The sequence below is a fragment of the Chrysemys picta genome, chromosome 18 (genome assembly GCF_011386835.1).
Source record: "Chrysemys picta bellii isolate R12L10 chromosome 18, ASM1138683v2, whole genome shotgun sequence".
Classification (NCBI taxonomy): Eukaryota; Metazoa; Chordata; order Testudines; family Emydidae; genus Chrysemys; species Chrysemys picta.
In genome coordinates, this window is record NC_088808.1 from 15197611 (window position 1) to 15213238 (window position 15628).

Consider the following 15628-nt stretch of genomic DNA (forward strand, 5'->3'; position numbering starts at 1 on the left):
ACAACCGAGTTTATAAACCCCTGGAAAATAGGGGGTTTAGAATGGGGAAAGCTGACAGGGCCCTTCACTGGACAGTGGCTCTCGCGGGCGCCTTCATAATAAAGACTAGAAAGGGAGCCATTGAGGCCTGATTGGCAACTGATAGTGCGCTAAATGGTAATGAGAAGGGCAGATGGAGGGGAGATTAGCCTCCAACTCTCAACAGCTTTTCTTTGTGGGCCCCGCAGCCCCCTTGTCAGCTTCCTAATACATTTATTGCTCATTTCACACTGCTAAAGAAAATGCCTCTTTCTATTCAGAGCCGCCCCCCCGTCCCACCCAGCGCCTTAAAAAAAAAAAAGTGTAATTAATTCATGGAGCCCTCGGCCCTCACCACGGCCTGCCAGTGACTGGCCTGAGATGGGCTCCCATTCACTCCTGTCAGGCGGATCACTGGAAGCATGTGTTGTGTTTGTCTGCAGAACAGACGCTACAGAGGGGTGTGTGTGTGTGTGTGTGTGTGTGTGTGTACACACCCGCACCTCCATCACTTCCCCCCCAACCCACACACATCCACACACACAAACCCCTTTCTTTGGCTGTTGGGTCATTTGTCAGGCCCTGCCTCAGCGGCTGGTGGGACAGAAGGTGCCGTGGCATAAGACAATAGCGGAGCGTGAAATTCAATTAGTTAAGGGCCTGGTTGCAATTTCACGGCCCTAAAAAAAAGAGAGAGGACAGAAGGGGGGGGGCATTTTATGGCCTTTTTTTATTTATTTCTCTTTTCTCCTGAGGGCTTTCCCCCCTGAGCGCGGCGGCTTGGACATGCCTTTTTAAGAAGTTATTTAGAGTTCATATCTGTCACATCTATTTAACGTACTCTGGGTGATGTGAAGAGGTGTTCTTGACGTTAAAACGCTGATTCAGCTCCCTCTCCCACCCACCCCCATCCCCTCTCTGCATCTATCTCTTGTTCTGCAGGTGTCCCGGTGAAGGTCACAAACACCAAAGATGGGGCAACTCGCCAGTCCTCCCTGGAGCTGTTTGTTTACCTGAATGAAATTGCGTAAGTGTCGGACGCTCGTGCACTCTCCTCTTCGGAGAAGAGTCCCCGTTGACGTGCATGCACACGCTCAGAGGGCTGTGCAAGGACACCCACCCACCTCATAGGCTCGGATCTGGGCAAGGCATCTAAAGCAGCATTTGTCCTCCTGCAAGATGTACCAAAGATCAATAATGGGTTACATAGTAGAGCGGTCCAACAAATAACAGACGGTGCCCACGTTTTTGGGCCAGTTGTGGGCTATTCTAGGTTCTGACTGTTTACACAAAGAGCAGAGTTTACATAAGTTCACCGGGAAGAGAGCTAGGGTTACCAGGCGTCCGGTTTTTGGTCGGCAGCGCAGCGGGACTAAGGCAGGCTCCTTGCCTGTCCTGGCTCCGCGCAGCTCTCGGAAGCAGCCGGCATGTCCCTGCGGCCCCTGGGCCCAGGGGCAATCAGGGAAGCTCCGCGTGCTGCCCCAGCATCGGCTCCACAGCTCCCATTGGCCGGGAACAGCGGCCAGTGGGAGCAGTGGGGGTGGTGCCTGCGGGCACGGGCAGTGTGCACTGTGCAGAGCCGACTGGCCACGCCTCTGCCTAGGGGCCGGACATGCGGCCGCTTCTGGAAGCAGCATGGAGCCAGGGCAGGCACAGAGCCTGCCTTAACCCCACTGCGCTGCCAACAAGAGCCACCTGAGGTAAGCACCGCCCGGCCAGAGCCCGCACCCTAACTCCCTCCTGCACCCCAACCCTCTGTCCCAGCTAGTAGACCCCTCCTGCACCCTGAAGCCCTCATTTCTGGCCCCACCCCAGAGCCCTCACCCCCAGCTGGAGCCCTCACCCCCCACACACACACTTCAGCCACCTACTCCAGCCCTGAGCCCCCTCCTGGAGCCTGCACCCCGCACGCCCTCCTGCACCCAGGCCCGGGTCCCCTTCTCGCACCCTGAAGCCCTCATTTCTGGCCCCACTCCAGAGCCCGCACCCCACCTGGAGCCTGCCCCCCTCCCGCACCCCAACCTCCAGCCCCAGCCAAGTGAGGGGGTGGGGGAGAGAGAGCAATGGAGGGAGGGGGGCTGGAGAGAGTGGGGATGGGGCCTCAGGGGGGACAGGCCAGGTGGCGGGGCAAGGATGTTTGGGTTTGTGCAAATAGAAAGTTGGCAGCCCTAAAGGGAGCATGGTCTAGTGGTTAGAGAACATGACCAGCATTTCTAGCCTCAGCTCTGCTCCTGACTCCTGGTTACACAGGGAACCAGTGGCCCAGCTGAGCCCAGAAGCCTCTCTCCCATGGTAACGCTCAGTTCCCTTGGTGTGTGTTTTGACTGGGAAGAACTGGCTTTCTAGTAATTGTCAGCACTGGGCCATCAGTCCCTGTGTTCTAGGTCACCCTCCCCAAAGGTCCGATTGCCCCAGTGGCCCCTGGCAAAGTACCTGCCATCCAGCTGGACTGACTCATCACTACTCATGTGCCAGCTCCCTCCCTCCCCCCCCCCCCCACCACCACCACTACCACCGTTTTTTCAGATAGGTCCTTTCCCTTCAGCCATCCCTGTCCTCCTCTCTCACTGCGAGGGATGATTCTGCTTTTACAGGGCTACTAGAAACAGAAGATTTGGTCACTTGGATGCTTTCCTGGTCTCTTTTTTTTTGTCTCCCTCCCTTTGTCGGGAAGTGGGTGCTTAGGGTTTTCTGCTCTGACAGATAACTGTGGGGGTGGATTCCCTCCACTGCCACCAAGTCCCCGAGACACAGACCCATTCTTCTGGCCCTGGAGACCAGGACCGCGTTCCACCTTAACCGGGCCTCCAGAGCCATTTCTAAACTGAGTGGCCCGGTGACTGTGGCGTGCCATCCGGCTCTGATGCTCTCCTCACTTATTCCACCGACGCCAGTAAAGCTGCCTCTGACTGACCCCTGCGGGTGTGAGCCGAGAGTCGTCTCCACCACAGCCCCAGGGCCAGGAATCCAAGCTGTGGTTCAGACTAAGACCCTTTCAGCTGGGCACGATGCTTTCATGGAAAATGTCCTTCTACCCCTTCCCTCTGGTACCTTCCACATGGCTCTGTGTTCCACCGCTTCTCAAAGGGCTGTGGTCCCGTCTTTGGCTCAGAAGTAGGCAGGCCCCAGGGGAACCATTCATCCGTCCCTTTGCCAAGTGCCACACAGACGCCCCCGTCCCGCTCCTCCTTTGTGCCCCTGCCTTTATCCCCCTGCAGTTGAATGCGAATGAACTTTTCCATGTAGTTCTCTTTTTAAATGTTAATTAAGTGGTTTTAAAATGACTTCACCAAGGGCGAATGCAGCTGCAGCGGCTCCCCCTCGCCCCTTCTCTCGCCCGTGTATTTGTCTCGTGGCCTGCTGGGCCACGTTTACTGGGAGATCTCCTGGCCCAAGGGGTAAGCGAGGAGATGAAAGGAAGATTTGCATTGGCAACGAGGCTTGGCTTTCGGGGGTGGGGAAGGGGCTTCCACATTCCCTTCTCTGTCCAAGCCGCAAAGGGATATTGTTTTTGGTGGCGTGGTGGGGGGAGGACTCCTGATAATGGATCATATTCCAACTATTCCCAGCCTGCTGTGAAGCAGCGTGACTGCTGACAGGCCTGTTTGATGGCTTCAGCACATACGCTCCACAACCAGAAGTACTGGCCTGGAACCTCAAAGGTATTTAGGTGCCTAACTCCAAAGTACCTAAACACTTCTGAGGATCTGGGCCAGCGTGTCTGTGGTGGCGCTGGGCTCCGCTCTCATCCCTCTCTGTGGGGCAGGGAGGGGAGAGAAATGCCGTCACCCACTTTCCTCCCCTCTGCTTCGGGCTGGCACTGCTGGGCCTGGCCCTCCCCTGAGCCGCCTGCCCATCGTGACACTGTCTGGTGGTGCACAGCGTCCTGATGTGGGTTGCTGTGCAGCAAAGTCCAAGCTAAATCCAAGGCTCTACCTGCCCCCGAGCCATGCTCTCAGGGCCTGGAGGGAGGCTGCAGAAATTGGGACCATCCCATGGATTTAAAAATGGGTGTCGTAATTTCCCTGTCTTGAAACAGAAACAGGGTGGTAATGATTATAAAGGGGATTCTTTACTGAAGCTGCTGGCAGACAAGAGCCTGGTGGTTCTCTCGGGCTCTCCAGCTCCCAGGCTGACTAACCGTCTGTGCTGCCTCCTGTCTCCACACTGGGTCTGCCCAAGTCCTGGCCTGGGGGAGGCAGCCCGGGTACAGGCTCCTGACTGCAGTCCAGGTGCTGACCTGAACTGTGGGCATGTCGGGCTTAATGGCATATGGTGGCTGAGGGCGGTTGAGCTTTCAGGTGAGAAACCCCTGAGGAAGCAGTGGGAAGGGCGAGGCTATGGGTGAGGGGGCTGTTTTGTTTCAAGCCCTCTCAGGGGTTAATCTGGAAAGCCTCCAGATTATCCTTGCCAAGCCTTCCTATCTTGATGTCATCCGCAAATATTCTAAACACATTCTCCACTCCGTTATCCAAGTCCTCAATGAAAATATTGAATAGTACCGGACCCAGGACTGACCCCTGCTGGACAGTTTGACAGCGAACTATTGATAACTCCTCTTGGAGTGTGGTCTTTCAACCAGTTGGGCACCCACCTTATAGTAATTTCACCTAGACCACGTTTCCCTGCTTTGCTTATGAGAATCTCATGTGGGACTGTGTCAAAAGCCATGCTAAAATCATGATCTATCGCATCTTCTGCTTCCTCCCGTCCGCTAGGCCAGTAGCCCTCTTTGGGGCCGGATCGGAGGGGCTCCGGTATCACAGTGATGGCCACTGCAGAAAACCCGAGCCAGAACTTCCCAGAAAGCCAGTGCATCCCAGTGGCCTCAATGGAGTCGGACTGAGCCCTCCTAGTGCAGAGTGCCAGAAAGGGCTGACGCTGCCTGGCTGCCATCCCATAAGCTGCTTTCACCGAGCAGTTCAACTGCCTCCCAGTGGCTTGTTCGTCCCCTGGCAACACGTGACACCTGTCCCACCTCTCCTCTCCTTTCTCTCCACAGAGGCAAGCACGGTGTGGGGCGCATTGACATTGTGGAGAATCGGTTCATCGGCATGAAGTCCCGAGGTGAGAGCCCCTCCCATGTACAACTCCCTCCCACGCCCCAGCCCCAGGCAGCTCTAAGGACCTCACTCTCCAAAAAAAGAGCTGGCTACTCTCCACCGCTCAGCCGTGCGTGGGCAGAGTGCAGGATCCAGACCTATGGAGCCCTATGGGTGAATCCTGGCCCCGCTGATTGAAGTGAAAGGGAGTTTTGTCACTGATTCAACAGAGCCAGGATTCCACCCTCTGAGAGCGCTTATCCAGCCTCCCTCACCATTGTAGGTGAGCGTCTGGTCATCAAGAATTGCCCTTGATATCTAACCAGCAGCCTCTCTTAATAGTAACTAATGCTCATTGGATTAAGGGGCCCTGTTCCTTTCCTCGTTTGGGGCCCAGTGTGCACAGGACTGGGGCCTGTGATTGTAAGGTTTTTTAGGTAGGGACTTTGTTTGTGCGTGTGAGAGAGATCCCTGATTGAGGCTCAAGGTGTTACTGCAACACAATTAATAAATAATATTAACCAGATGCACGTCTTCCCACCTAAAAAAAGCATCTCTCTAAAATCTCCCTTTCTTTTCCTGTGAACCTCTGAGTCTAGAATCAATTTTTCATTTTTAAGGACTTTTAACTTTCCTCTTCAGTGAAGAACGTTGAAAACTCCAAGGAACTTCCTTCTAGTATCTTGAGCTAAATGAACCAAAAGGGAAAACAGTAAATATCTAAGCCATTATTTTTTACTAGTGGACAAATGTCAAGGTTTAGTCAGGGAGGGGGATTCAGTGTTGCCAACTCTCATGATTTTGTCACAGGTTCTCACAATATTTAGTGTTTTCCAAGCCCCAGCTCCTGGAGTCAGGGGATTATGTTAGTCTCGGCTTTCATTCAAAAATGTGAGTTTCTAGCCCTGAAGATTGGAGGGATAAGCTTGGGAACAAGAGTCCCTAAAGGTTAGTAACTCAGAAGGCAAATAATCTCTTGATATTTTAATTTATTTATTTATTTTGAATGGCCTGACTCTTAAACTCTTGGGGTTGTCATTAGTCGGTGAGAAATAGCTTTGTTGAAAATCTCAGGGGACAAGAGCTGCCTCCTTCCGAGGTGAATATCAATACAGCTAGTTAGCGTCTCCATTTCATCCTCCCCCCTTCAGCTCTCGTTAATAGCTATGTATGTGCACCCTTTATTTAAACCTACCCTAGGCAGCAAGGCAGGAGCTAATATTATGATAGCATTTCACAGCAAAATACAACCCACCTCAGTCTTCCTTCAGATCAAGACAGGAGGGAATTATTTACACGTGCATTACTGCAGCCGAAGTCCCAACCCCCCTGGTTTGATTTTTAGTTAGCGCAATTGAATTAAAAAAACCATCAGCCCTCTAAACCTTTGTTTGTGATTCTCCGGACACTGAGTCATGTGTCAAGATCTTTTTTCTGTTTGTTTTATTTTGAAGAACCACTGACGTGCTCCAGTGACCCTTGCAGCATTCAATAATTGCCCTAACCCCCATTTAACCATCATGTCCGTTTTCCGTGTGTCATTCGTGAGTGATCGCCAACGTGTTTGGGTGTAAACAGGAGATTTCTCCTTTGCAGTCAGCCTCCTCCAGCTAGGGCGACAATCCGAGCGTTACGACATTAGACGTTGCCGTGATGCTGCAGGCCCCTGCACTGGGGCATTGCTGACCACGTAAAACATGTAACATTGTGCTTATTACGCTTCATTATTTGTACTACCATAGCACGTAGGAGCCCTACTCCTGGACCAGGGCCCCGTTCTGTGTCCATCTAAGCATTTAAGTGCATGTTTAACTTTAAGCATGTGCTTAGTCCCACTGACATCAGCAGGACTGCAGGCAAGTCTACACTACAAAATTAAATCACTTTTGCATGTCCATCCTATGCTCCTTGTGTCAGCAGTGCACGTCCTCACCAGAAGCACTGGTATCGATTGTATTGTGGGTGAGGGGCATTGTGGGATGGCTACTGAAAGGCAGCCCCAGTTGACGTAAGCAACACCCTGCATCAACCTAACTACATCAACTTAAGCTCTACGCCTCTCGTGGAGGTGGAGTTAGTAAGTTGGCGTAGTGGGCAAGTTACATCGGTGGGAGCGGACATTTTAGTGTAGACGCTTACAGAGTTAGGGCGACATAAGCTGCCTTGCATCAACCTAACTCTGCAGTGTAGACCAGGCTGAAGCTTATGCCTAATTTTGCTAAATTAGGCCTGGTTTATACACAGGTTTTGTACTGGTATAGTTTCATCAGCTAGGGATATGCATTTTTTTCCCCAATATAGTTATACCAGTAACACCTAACACGGTATAAAGGTGTCTTACCCCTGTAAATTTATTCCACTTCCTATACAGGAATAAGCTCTATCCATCTAGGGGCACGTCTTTGCTACCCGCCGGATCGGCGGGTAGCAATCAATCTATTGGGGATCAACTTATCCCATCTAGTGAAGATGCGATCAAATCGATCCCTGATCGCTCTGCCGTCGACTCCGGAAATCCACTGCGGCAAGAGGCGGAAGCAGAGTCGACGGCGGTGCGGCAGCGGTCGACTCGCCGCCGTCCTCACAGCCAGGTAAGTCAACCTAAAATATGCAACTTCAGCTACGCTATTCACATAGCTGAAGTTGCATATCTTAGGTCGACCCCCGCCTCCCTGTAGTGTAGACCTAGCCTAGGTACCTTTTTACTGGTATAACTGCATCCCCACTAGGAGGTTTGTACTGCTTTAACTACATCAGTATAAGTAAAGCCATACAACATTTGTGAATAGACCATGTTTTAGGGCCGGGATACATACATACATACATACACACATACATACGTTTTTTATATATTATATATAATATGAGAGAGAGAGAGGAAAAAAAATAAAAGCTGAGGGGAGATATGATTGCTCTCTATAGATATATCAGAGGAATAAATACCAGGGAGGGAGAGGAATTATTTAAGCTCAGTACCAATGTGGACACAAGAACAAATGGATATAAACTGGTCATCAGGCAGTTTAGACTTGAAATTAGACGAAGGTTTCTAACCATCAGAGGAGTGAAGTTCTGGAACAGTCTTCCGAGGGGAGCAGCGGTGGCAAAAGACATATCTGGCTTCAAGACTAAGCTTGATAAGTTTATGGAGGAGATGGTATGATGGGATAGCTTAATTTTGGCAATTAATTGATCTTTGACTATTAGCAGTAAATATGCCCAGTGGCCTGTGATGGGATGTTAGATGGGTTGGAATCTGAGTTACTACAGAGAATTCTTTCCTGGGTGCTGGCTGGTGAGTCTTGCCCGCATGCTCAAGGTTTAGCTGATCGCCATATTTGGGGTCAGGAAGGAATTTTCCTCCAGGGCAGATTGGCAAAGATGCTGGGGTTTTTTCGCCTTCCTCTGCAGCGTGGGGCATGGGTCACTTGCTGGAGGATTCTCTGCACCTTGAAGTCTTTAAACCATGATTTGAGGACTTCAATAGCTCAGACATAGGTTAGGGGTTTATTACAGGAGTGGGTGGGTGAGATTCTATGACCTGCGTTGTGCAGGAGGTCAGACTAGACGATCATAATGGTCCCTTCTGACCTTAAAGTCTATGACTCTATGAGAGGAAATTGCTGGTTGGGAAGGTGAGGGACTGTTTGTACATAGAAATGTAGGGCTGGAAGGGACATCGAGGTCATCAAGTCCAGCCCCCTGAGCTGAGGCAGGACCACATAAACCTAGACCACATGCTCATCTCTTGGTATCAGCAATGGTGTGAAAGGTCTTACATAAATAATATGTTTACATTTGTTAAACTTCAGACTGTATAACAGCTATCGCAGTGGAGTTCTCTTGGGGTTGGTCTAAATGCATAAATTGTACTGTTTTAACTATACCCGTGTAGAGAAAATAGTACAACTAAAGCAAGGCAAAAAAATTTGGATGAATAATTTATTTGCTGGAAAATGCATTTTCGGGTCAGCCTAAATGATTCATAAACTTGGGCTAAATTTGGCAAATGGTTTTGGCCGAAACCAAATTTTTTTTTTAAGTTTAGAAATTTAACAAGTTTTTTGTGTGTTTTTGTTTTGTTTTTAAGGGTAAATATCAGGGGGGGAAAGTTGTTTTGGTTTGAATGAAACTAGGGCTGTCAAAAGATTAATTTTATTAATTGTGATTAATTGTGCGATTAAACAATAATATATCATTTACTTAAATATTTTTGGGTGTTTTTCTACTTTTTCAAATATATTGATTTCAATTACAACACAGAGTACAAAGTATACAGTGCTCATTTTATATTTATTTTTGATTACAACCTAATACAAGTACTGTAGTGCAATCTCTTTATAATGAAAGTTGAACTTACAAATGTAGAATTAGGTACAAAAGATAACTGCATTAAAAATAAAACAATGTAAAACTTTAGAACCCACAAGTCCGCTCAGTCCTACGTTAGCCAATCGCTCAGACTAACAAGTTTGGTTATAATTTGCAGGAGACAGTGCTGCCCGCGCCTTTTTTACAATTAGGCTTTCAGTTAGCACTGTCGTAGCCAGCATCGCAAGATAATTTACATGCCAGATGCACTAAAGATTCATATGTCCCTTCATGCTTCAACCACCATTCCAGAAGACGTGTCCATGCTGATGACCGCTTCTGCTCAATAACGATCCAAAGTAGTGCGGACTGATGCATGTTCATTTTCATCATCTGAGTCAGATGCCCCCAGCAGAAGGTTGATTTTCTTTTTTTGGTGGTTTGGGTTCTGTAGTTTCCACATCAGAGTGTTGCTCTTTTAAGACGTCTCAAGCATTCTCCACACCTCGTCCCTCTCAGATTTTTGGAAGGCATTTCAGATTCTTAAACCTTGGGTCGAGTGCTGTATCTCTCCTTACAAAAAAGGTACCAATGTGAGATTTCTGTTTTGTCAAATCTGCAGTGAAAGTGTTCTTAAAACAAACATGTGCTGGGTCATCATCTGAGACGGCTATAACATGAAATATATGGCAGAATGTGGGTAAAACAGAACAGGAGACATACAATTCTCCTCCAAGGAGGTCAGTCACAAATTTAATTAATGCATTATTATTTTTAATGAGCATCATCAGCATGGACGCATGTCCTCTGGAATGGTGGCTGAAGCATGAAGGGGCATATGAATGTTTAGCATATCTGGCACGTAAATACCTTACAATGCTGGCTACAAAAGTGCCATGTGAATGTTTGTTCTCACTTTCAGGTGGCATTGTGACTAAGAAGCAGTCAGCATTATCTCCCGTAAATGAAAACAAACTTGTTTGTCTGAGCGATTGGCTGAACAAGAAGTAGGACTGAGTGGACTTGTAGGCTCTAAAGTTTTACATTGCTTTGTTTTTGAGTGCAGTTATGTAATCAAAAAATCTACATTTGTAAGTTACACTTTCACGATAAAGAGATTGCACTTCAGTACTTATATGAGGTGAATTGAAAAATACTATCTTTTGCTTATTTTTTACAGTGCGAATATTTGTAATAAAAAATATTAAGTGAGCAGTGTACACTTTGTATTCTGTGTTGTAATAGAAATCAGCATATTTGAAAATGTAGAAAAACATCCAAAAGATGTAATAAATTTCAGTTGGTATTCTATTGTTTAACAGTGCGATTAAACATGATTGATTTTTTTTTTTTTTAATCGCAGTTAATTTTCTTTTCGTTAATCACGTGAGTCAACTGCGATTAATTGACAGCCCTAAATGAAACATGTTGATTTTTTTTTTCTCCAAATATTCCTTCAGCTCCCACTACGACCCACCCCTTGTGGATGCAGTTATATAGGTATAGCTATTCCCAGAAGGGCTAGGGAATAAGCATTACCGGTAAGACTCCTTTATACTGCTAGAATTAAGCCACACTATGGATTGTACCATGTAACTCTTTTTTAGTAGAAAATCACCCCCCTAACTGAAACAGTCTAATGACTACAAAAATGGTGTGTAGACCAGGCATCAGAGATCATGGGATGCAGCCTCTGGGCCTCATCACAGGAATACTCCTCTAGGACAATGGCAGGGAGAGAATTCGTGAAACTGGTTGAAATTTTGATAGGGAAAAAACCAGGGAAAGTGTTTGATGAATTCCCCTTCTCCCATTCATGTGACCAACTCTCAAGAGCTGGTTGGGAATTTTGAAATGTCAATTTCAAGTTTTGATGGGGGGTAAAAATTGAATGACCATTTTCCCCCTTTTCTTTTCCATGCTGCTATTATTGCTAATTAGAAAACAGTTTGTTGTTGGTTGGTTATTGTAGCACTTGTGGCGGGGTAGGTGCTTTCCTGTTCCAAAGAGCTCCTGGCCTAGGGACAGACCGACACAGGAGGTAGGGAAGGGACAACAAATGGGATTCGTTTTATACAAGTCAGCGCAGAAGAAGTGGGATGAGTTTTGGAGGAAGTAGGTGCCAGGAACCTGTGAACCTAGGCCAGAATGGTGGCTATTCCATAGCTAAGCTCAGGGCCCCTCAAGCCATGCAGATCTCTGCTATGATCAGGAGAATGCAGAACAGGTTTTCCCAAGCTGGTTCTTCACCAGCTCCTTGATTAAACTTTTCTGGGCTTCTGTGCAGAGAAGTCGTGGTCCAGGCTTTATGACACAGAACCTCCAAGAGTGCCAGATTGTGATACCAGGACCCCTAGATCTGTACCATGAACGAGGACAGGAGGCTGCGGGTGATTGGAATCTAAAGAGAAGTTCTCTTTCAGTGTCTTGGTGATTGATAATAGTGGGGGAAGGAACCAAGCATTTGAGCCACTCTGAAGAAGTATTTTAATCATAGACTGGGGCACCCAACTTGTGCCCAAGCGAGAGACATGCTGGCAGCTTCCTACCCGCCCCAGGGGTGAAATCCTGGCTCCATGGGAGAGACCAGTCCCAATAGTCACTTCTCCTTCCTGATCCAAGTGGAGCAGGGTTTGATTGCTGCTGGTTTACACCTTGATTCAGCAAAGAGGGACATGGCTGGACTCCTATGCCTGGGCAAAGCCCCTTAACTTCATTGGGGCTCCCCATGGGCACATGGTTTCCTTGTGGGATCCAGGGCCTTGCTGCGGGGACTGGGGATCACCACCTTCCCCATCACCCATCGCTTAGTCACCGCTTACATTAAGGGGAGATGGAATGGGGGGACATTGCCATGGGAATTCTAATGTCCACCCCGACGAGCAAAGGGGGGAGGTGAGAAGGGAAAAATTCAGTTGTATTGATTTTTACAAAGCCTCTCACTGAAATTCGTTACGGACTCCCGGGAGGAGGGCGAGCGGGGAAGCTTGGCACCAGTGTCCTAAGCCCTATTTTCCAGGTTTGGTTGTCTATGTTTTAGTGGGAGGCCGGTGGCTAATTCATAGTGCTCCGGGCGCCCACGCTTGGCAGCACAGCTCCCGCCTGCCGGCGACAATGGGGCCGAACCAGCTAAGCGCCGCCGCAGCTCGAGAGGGCAGGCTGCAAATGGGAGTCGTTTTCCTGCCTCGTGCGGCTTTTCATGGCCTCATTATCAAATTATCGTTTTAACTCTGAAGGGGGGCTAATTAGGGAAGTAAATGAAATCGGCGGGGAGGAAGCGGGAAGGGAGGGGACAGTCGGGCTTCTGCCTCTGCCAAAAGAGCTGGGTGTTTCATTTCCTCCTTGCCTGACTGCAGGCCTGCCCAAGCCCCTCGGTGTGGACGCAGGGAGGCTAGCTTGCGTAGCAGCACAACGGGGTCCTTTGCCCCAGGCAGCTGATGGCGCTTTGGGAATAGAGCTCGGCGGGGACCATCCCCCACCCTGGATCGTAATCCCCAAGAACTTTGGAGGGATTGCACAGTCAGGGATGAACTTAGTAACTCGGCCCCTTGGGACGTGCTTGGCCAGCAGGATCCCAGAGTGTAGCCATTAAGTGCTCTCTCTTGTTCCCCCCCGCCACCAGCCGTGGGATCCTCCTTGCTCTGAGCTCGGCTCCAGACCCTGCTGTGCCGGGCACTGTACAGACACTTCCCTGCCCTAAAGCTCGGACTGTCAAACCTCCGGGGCCCTCCAGGTCTGCTGTCCGTGTGAGCTTGTGCATCACGCAGGAGGCTGGGGCGGGGGCATTCTCACTTTTGATCTCGTGTCCCCCTCATTTTCCCTTTTGGACCCCTTTTGGCAAGAATCGGCAGGGCATGTCAGCATATTGATCCCTGTTGAAATTGACAGATCACAGTCAATACGGCTAAACGGTTCAGTTCACGGTAAACTGACAGTAGAGGTTACAAATTAGAAAATTTTAAGCAGCAGCTGTCTCCGTTCCTCTCCCCTTCTTCCCGTCCACTTCCCCTCCCCCCCACATCCCCTTTCTCGGCAGTAATTATGGTGTGATTGAAGCACCGCCAGGCTGCATCGCTGACACCTCTGTCTTTTTCCTGTAAACACGGGGAGATGAAAATAGACACTTGGAGACGCTGTGAGTGTCACTTTGAAGGTGTCTCTTGTCTCCTCCATTGCAATGCTGGGAGCTCGGCTGTCACTTCTCTCCCCTCCTTGCGCAGTGGTTCATACGCCGACTGTCAAAGGCGCTCGGAACCGCAGTCTTTTAGCATCAGATTTCTGTCACAAATCAAATAAAAATAATAAAGAAACAGACAGACAGCGCTCGTCTGCTCTGCGTCCCCTGCCGCGAGCGGAGGGGAAATGTGGGTGGGGGAGGGAAAGAGACACAAAAAACAAGCTTTTGATCAGTCCAAATTAACTTTAACACCTTCTAAGGGAAGGTGCAGGAATATTAATTGTGTTATTGGCGTTACGTGTTGCTTTTAAATGTTCTGTTTGGAGCAGTTGCCTTGCTGCCGCAGTCTCTCTGAAGCCCAATACGTCCGCCTCTCCAGAGGGTCTAATGTACCAGTAAGTGCCCCCAGGGCATTATTTTATGTGCATTACGCTAACTCCTTGTCAGAGGATGTTGTGAAGGCCAAGACAATAAAGGGTTCAAAAAAGAACTAGATAAATTAATGGAGGATAGGTCCATCAATGGCTATTAACCAGGGTGGGCAGGGATGGCGTCCCTAGCCTGTTTTCCAGAAGCTGGGAATGGGCGACAGGGGATGGATCACTTGATGATTCCCTGTTCTGTTCATTTCCCCCAGGGCACCTGGCATTGGCCTCTGTCGGAAGATAGGACACTGGGCTAGATGGATCTTTGGTCTGACCCAGTATGGCCGTTCTTTTGTACTTATTGTTCTAGGTGCTGTACGCTTGTCTAGTGAGCAATTCAGTTCAGAGACTGTCTTGTCATCATCAAAATAGGCAAATCGTGGGAGGAGAGGAATCGTACAGGTGGAGAAACTGAGTCAGTGAGAGGCCCACTTGACTTGCCCAAAGGCAGCTATTGATTCCCCTTGGTCAGGTCACCCACAGAGAGGTGTAACTGAATGACACCTCCTCTTACAATTGAGCGTGACTTCGGCTCCAGTCTGGTCCTGTTGACAGATGTATGTTTTAGCCATGGCTTTTCGGTGGTCAGTGGGGTTTCTTCCTCTCTTCTTCCCTTTAATAGGCAGGGCTGGGTAATTCAATGCCTGGTTGCTCTGTGAGCAAGGGTAAGGGCAATTCCCACTCAGGTGTCAAGGCCTTACCTGATTGTGACGCCCACATCCTGGCTGGACTAGCAGCAGGGGGCTTGAACCCGGGATCTCTAGCTCTTAATGCATGAGCTGCTACTGCCTGAGCTAAAAGACCCATCTCTCTTACCCAAGGCTGTAGCAGACTCATCAATTGCTAGTTGTCCTAGTCACTAGTGCCCCACCAAGTAGGCAGAATGTACGTGATCTCCACGGGGGTCAGGAAGGAATCTCCTCTCCTCCCCTCTCCCATCAGTCAGGTGCGTGATGGAGGTGGTTGCTCTTCACTCTGAAGCCTTGAGTATTATCCACTGCTGTATGCAGGATATTATTATTATTATTATTATTAATTATAGATTCTAGGACTGGAAGGCACCTCGAGAGGTCATCGAGTCCAGTCCCCTGCCCGCATGGCAGGACCAAATACTGTCTAGATCATCCCTGATAGACATTTATCTAACCTACTCTTAAATATCTCCAGAGATGGAGATTCCACAACCTCCCTAGGCAATTTATTCCAGTGTTTAACCACCCGGACAGTTAGGAACTTTTTCCTAATGTCCAACCTAGACCTCCCTTGCGGCAGTTTAAGCCCATTGCTTCTTGTTCTGTCCTTAGAGGCTAAGGTGAACAAGTTTTCTCCCTCCTCCTTATGACACCCTTTTAGATACCTGAAAACTGCTATCATGTCCCCTCTGTCTTCTCTTTTCCAAACTAAACAAACCCAATTCTTTCAGCGTTCCTTCATAGGTCATGTTCTCAAGACCTTTAATCATTCTTGTTGCTCTTCTCTGGACCCTCTCCAATTTCTCCACATCTTTCTTGAAATGCAGTGCCCAGAACTGGACATGATACTCCAGTTGAGGCCTAACCAGAGCAGAGTAGAGCGGAAGAATGACTTCTCGTGTCTTGCTCACAACACACCTGTTAATACATCCCAGAATCATGTTTGCTTTTTTTTTGCAACAG

At 48.9% G+C, this 15628-nt stretch overlaps 1 protein-coding gene across 2 annotated transcripts in view; it reads left to right on the forward strand.

The window, feature by feature from the left end:
- Positions 1-15628, forward strand: part of ASS1 (argininosuccinate synthase 1) — a 79446-nt gene that overhangs the window by 42815 nt on the left and 21003 nt on the right. For both annotated transcript variants that reach the window (XM_065572519.1, XM_008169167.4), the window contains exons 11-12: positions 961-1045; positions 5021-5085. In XM_065572519.1, coding sequence (XP_065428591.1) covers positions 961-1045; positions 5021-5085 — 150 coding nt within the window. The remainder of the gene's footprint in view (positions 1-960; positions 1046-5020; positions 5086-15628) is intronic.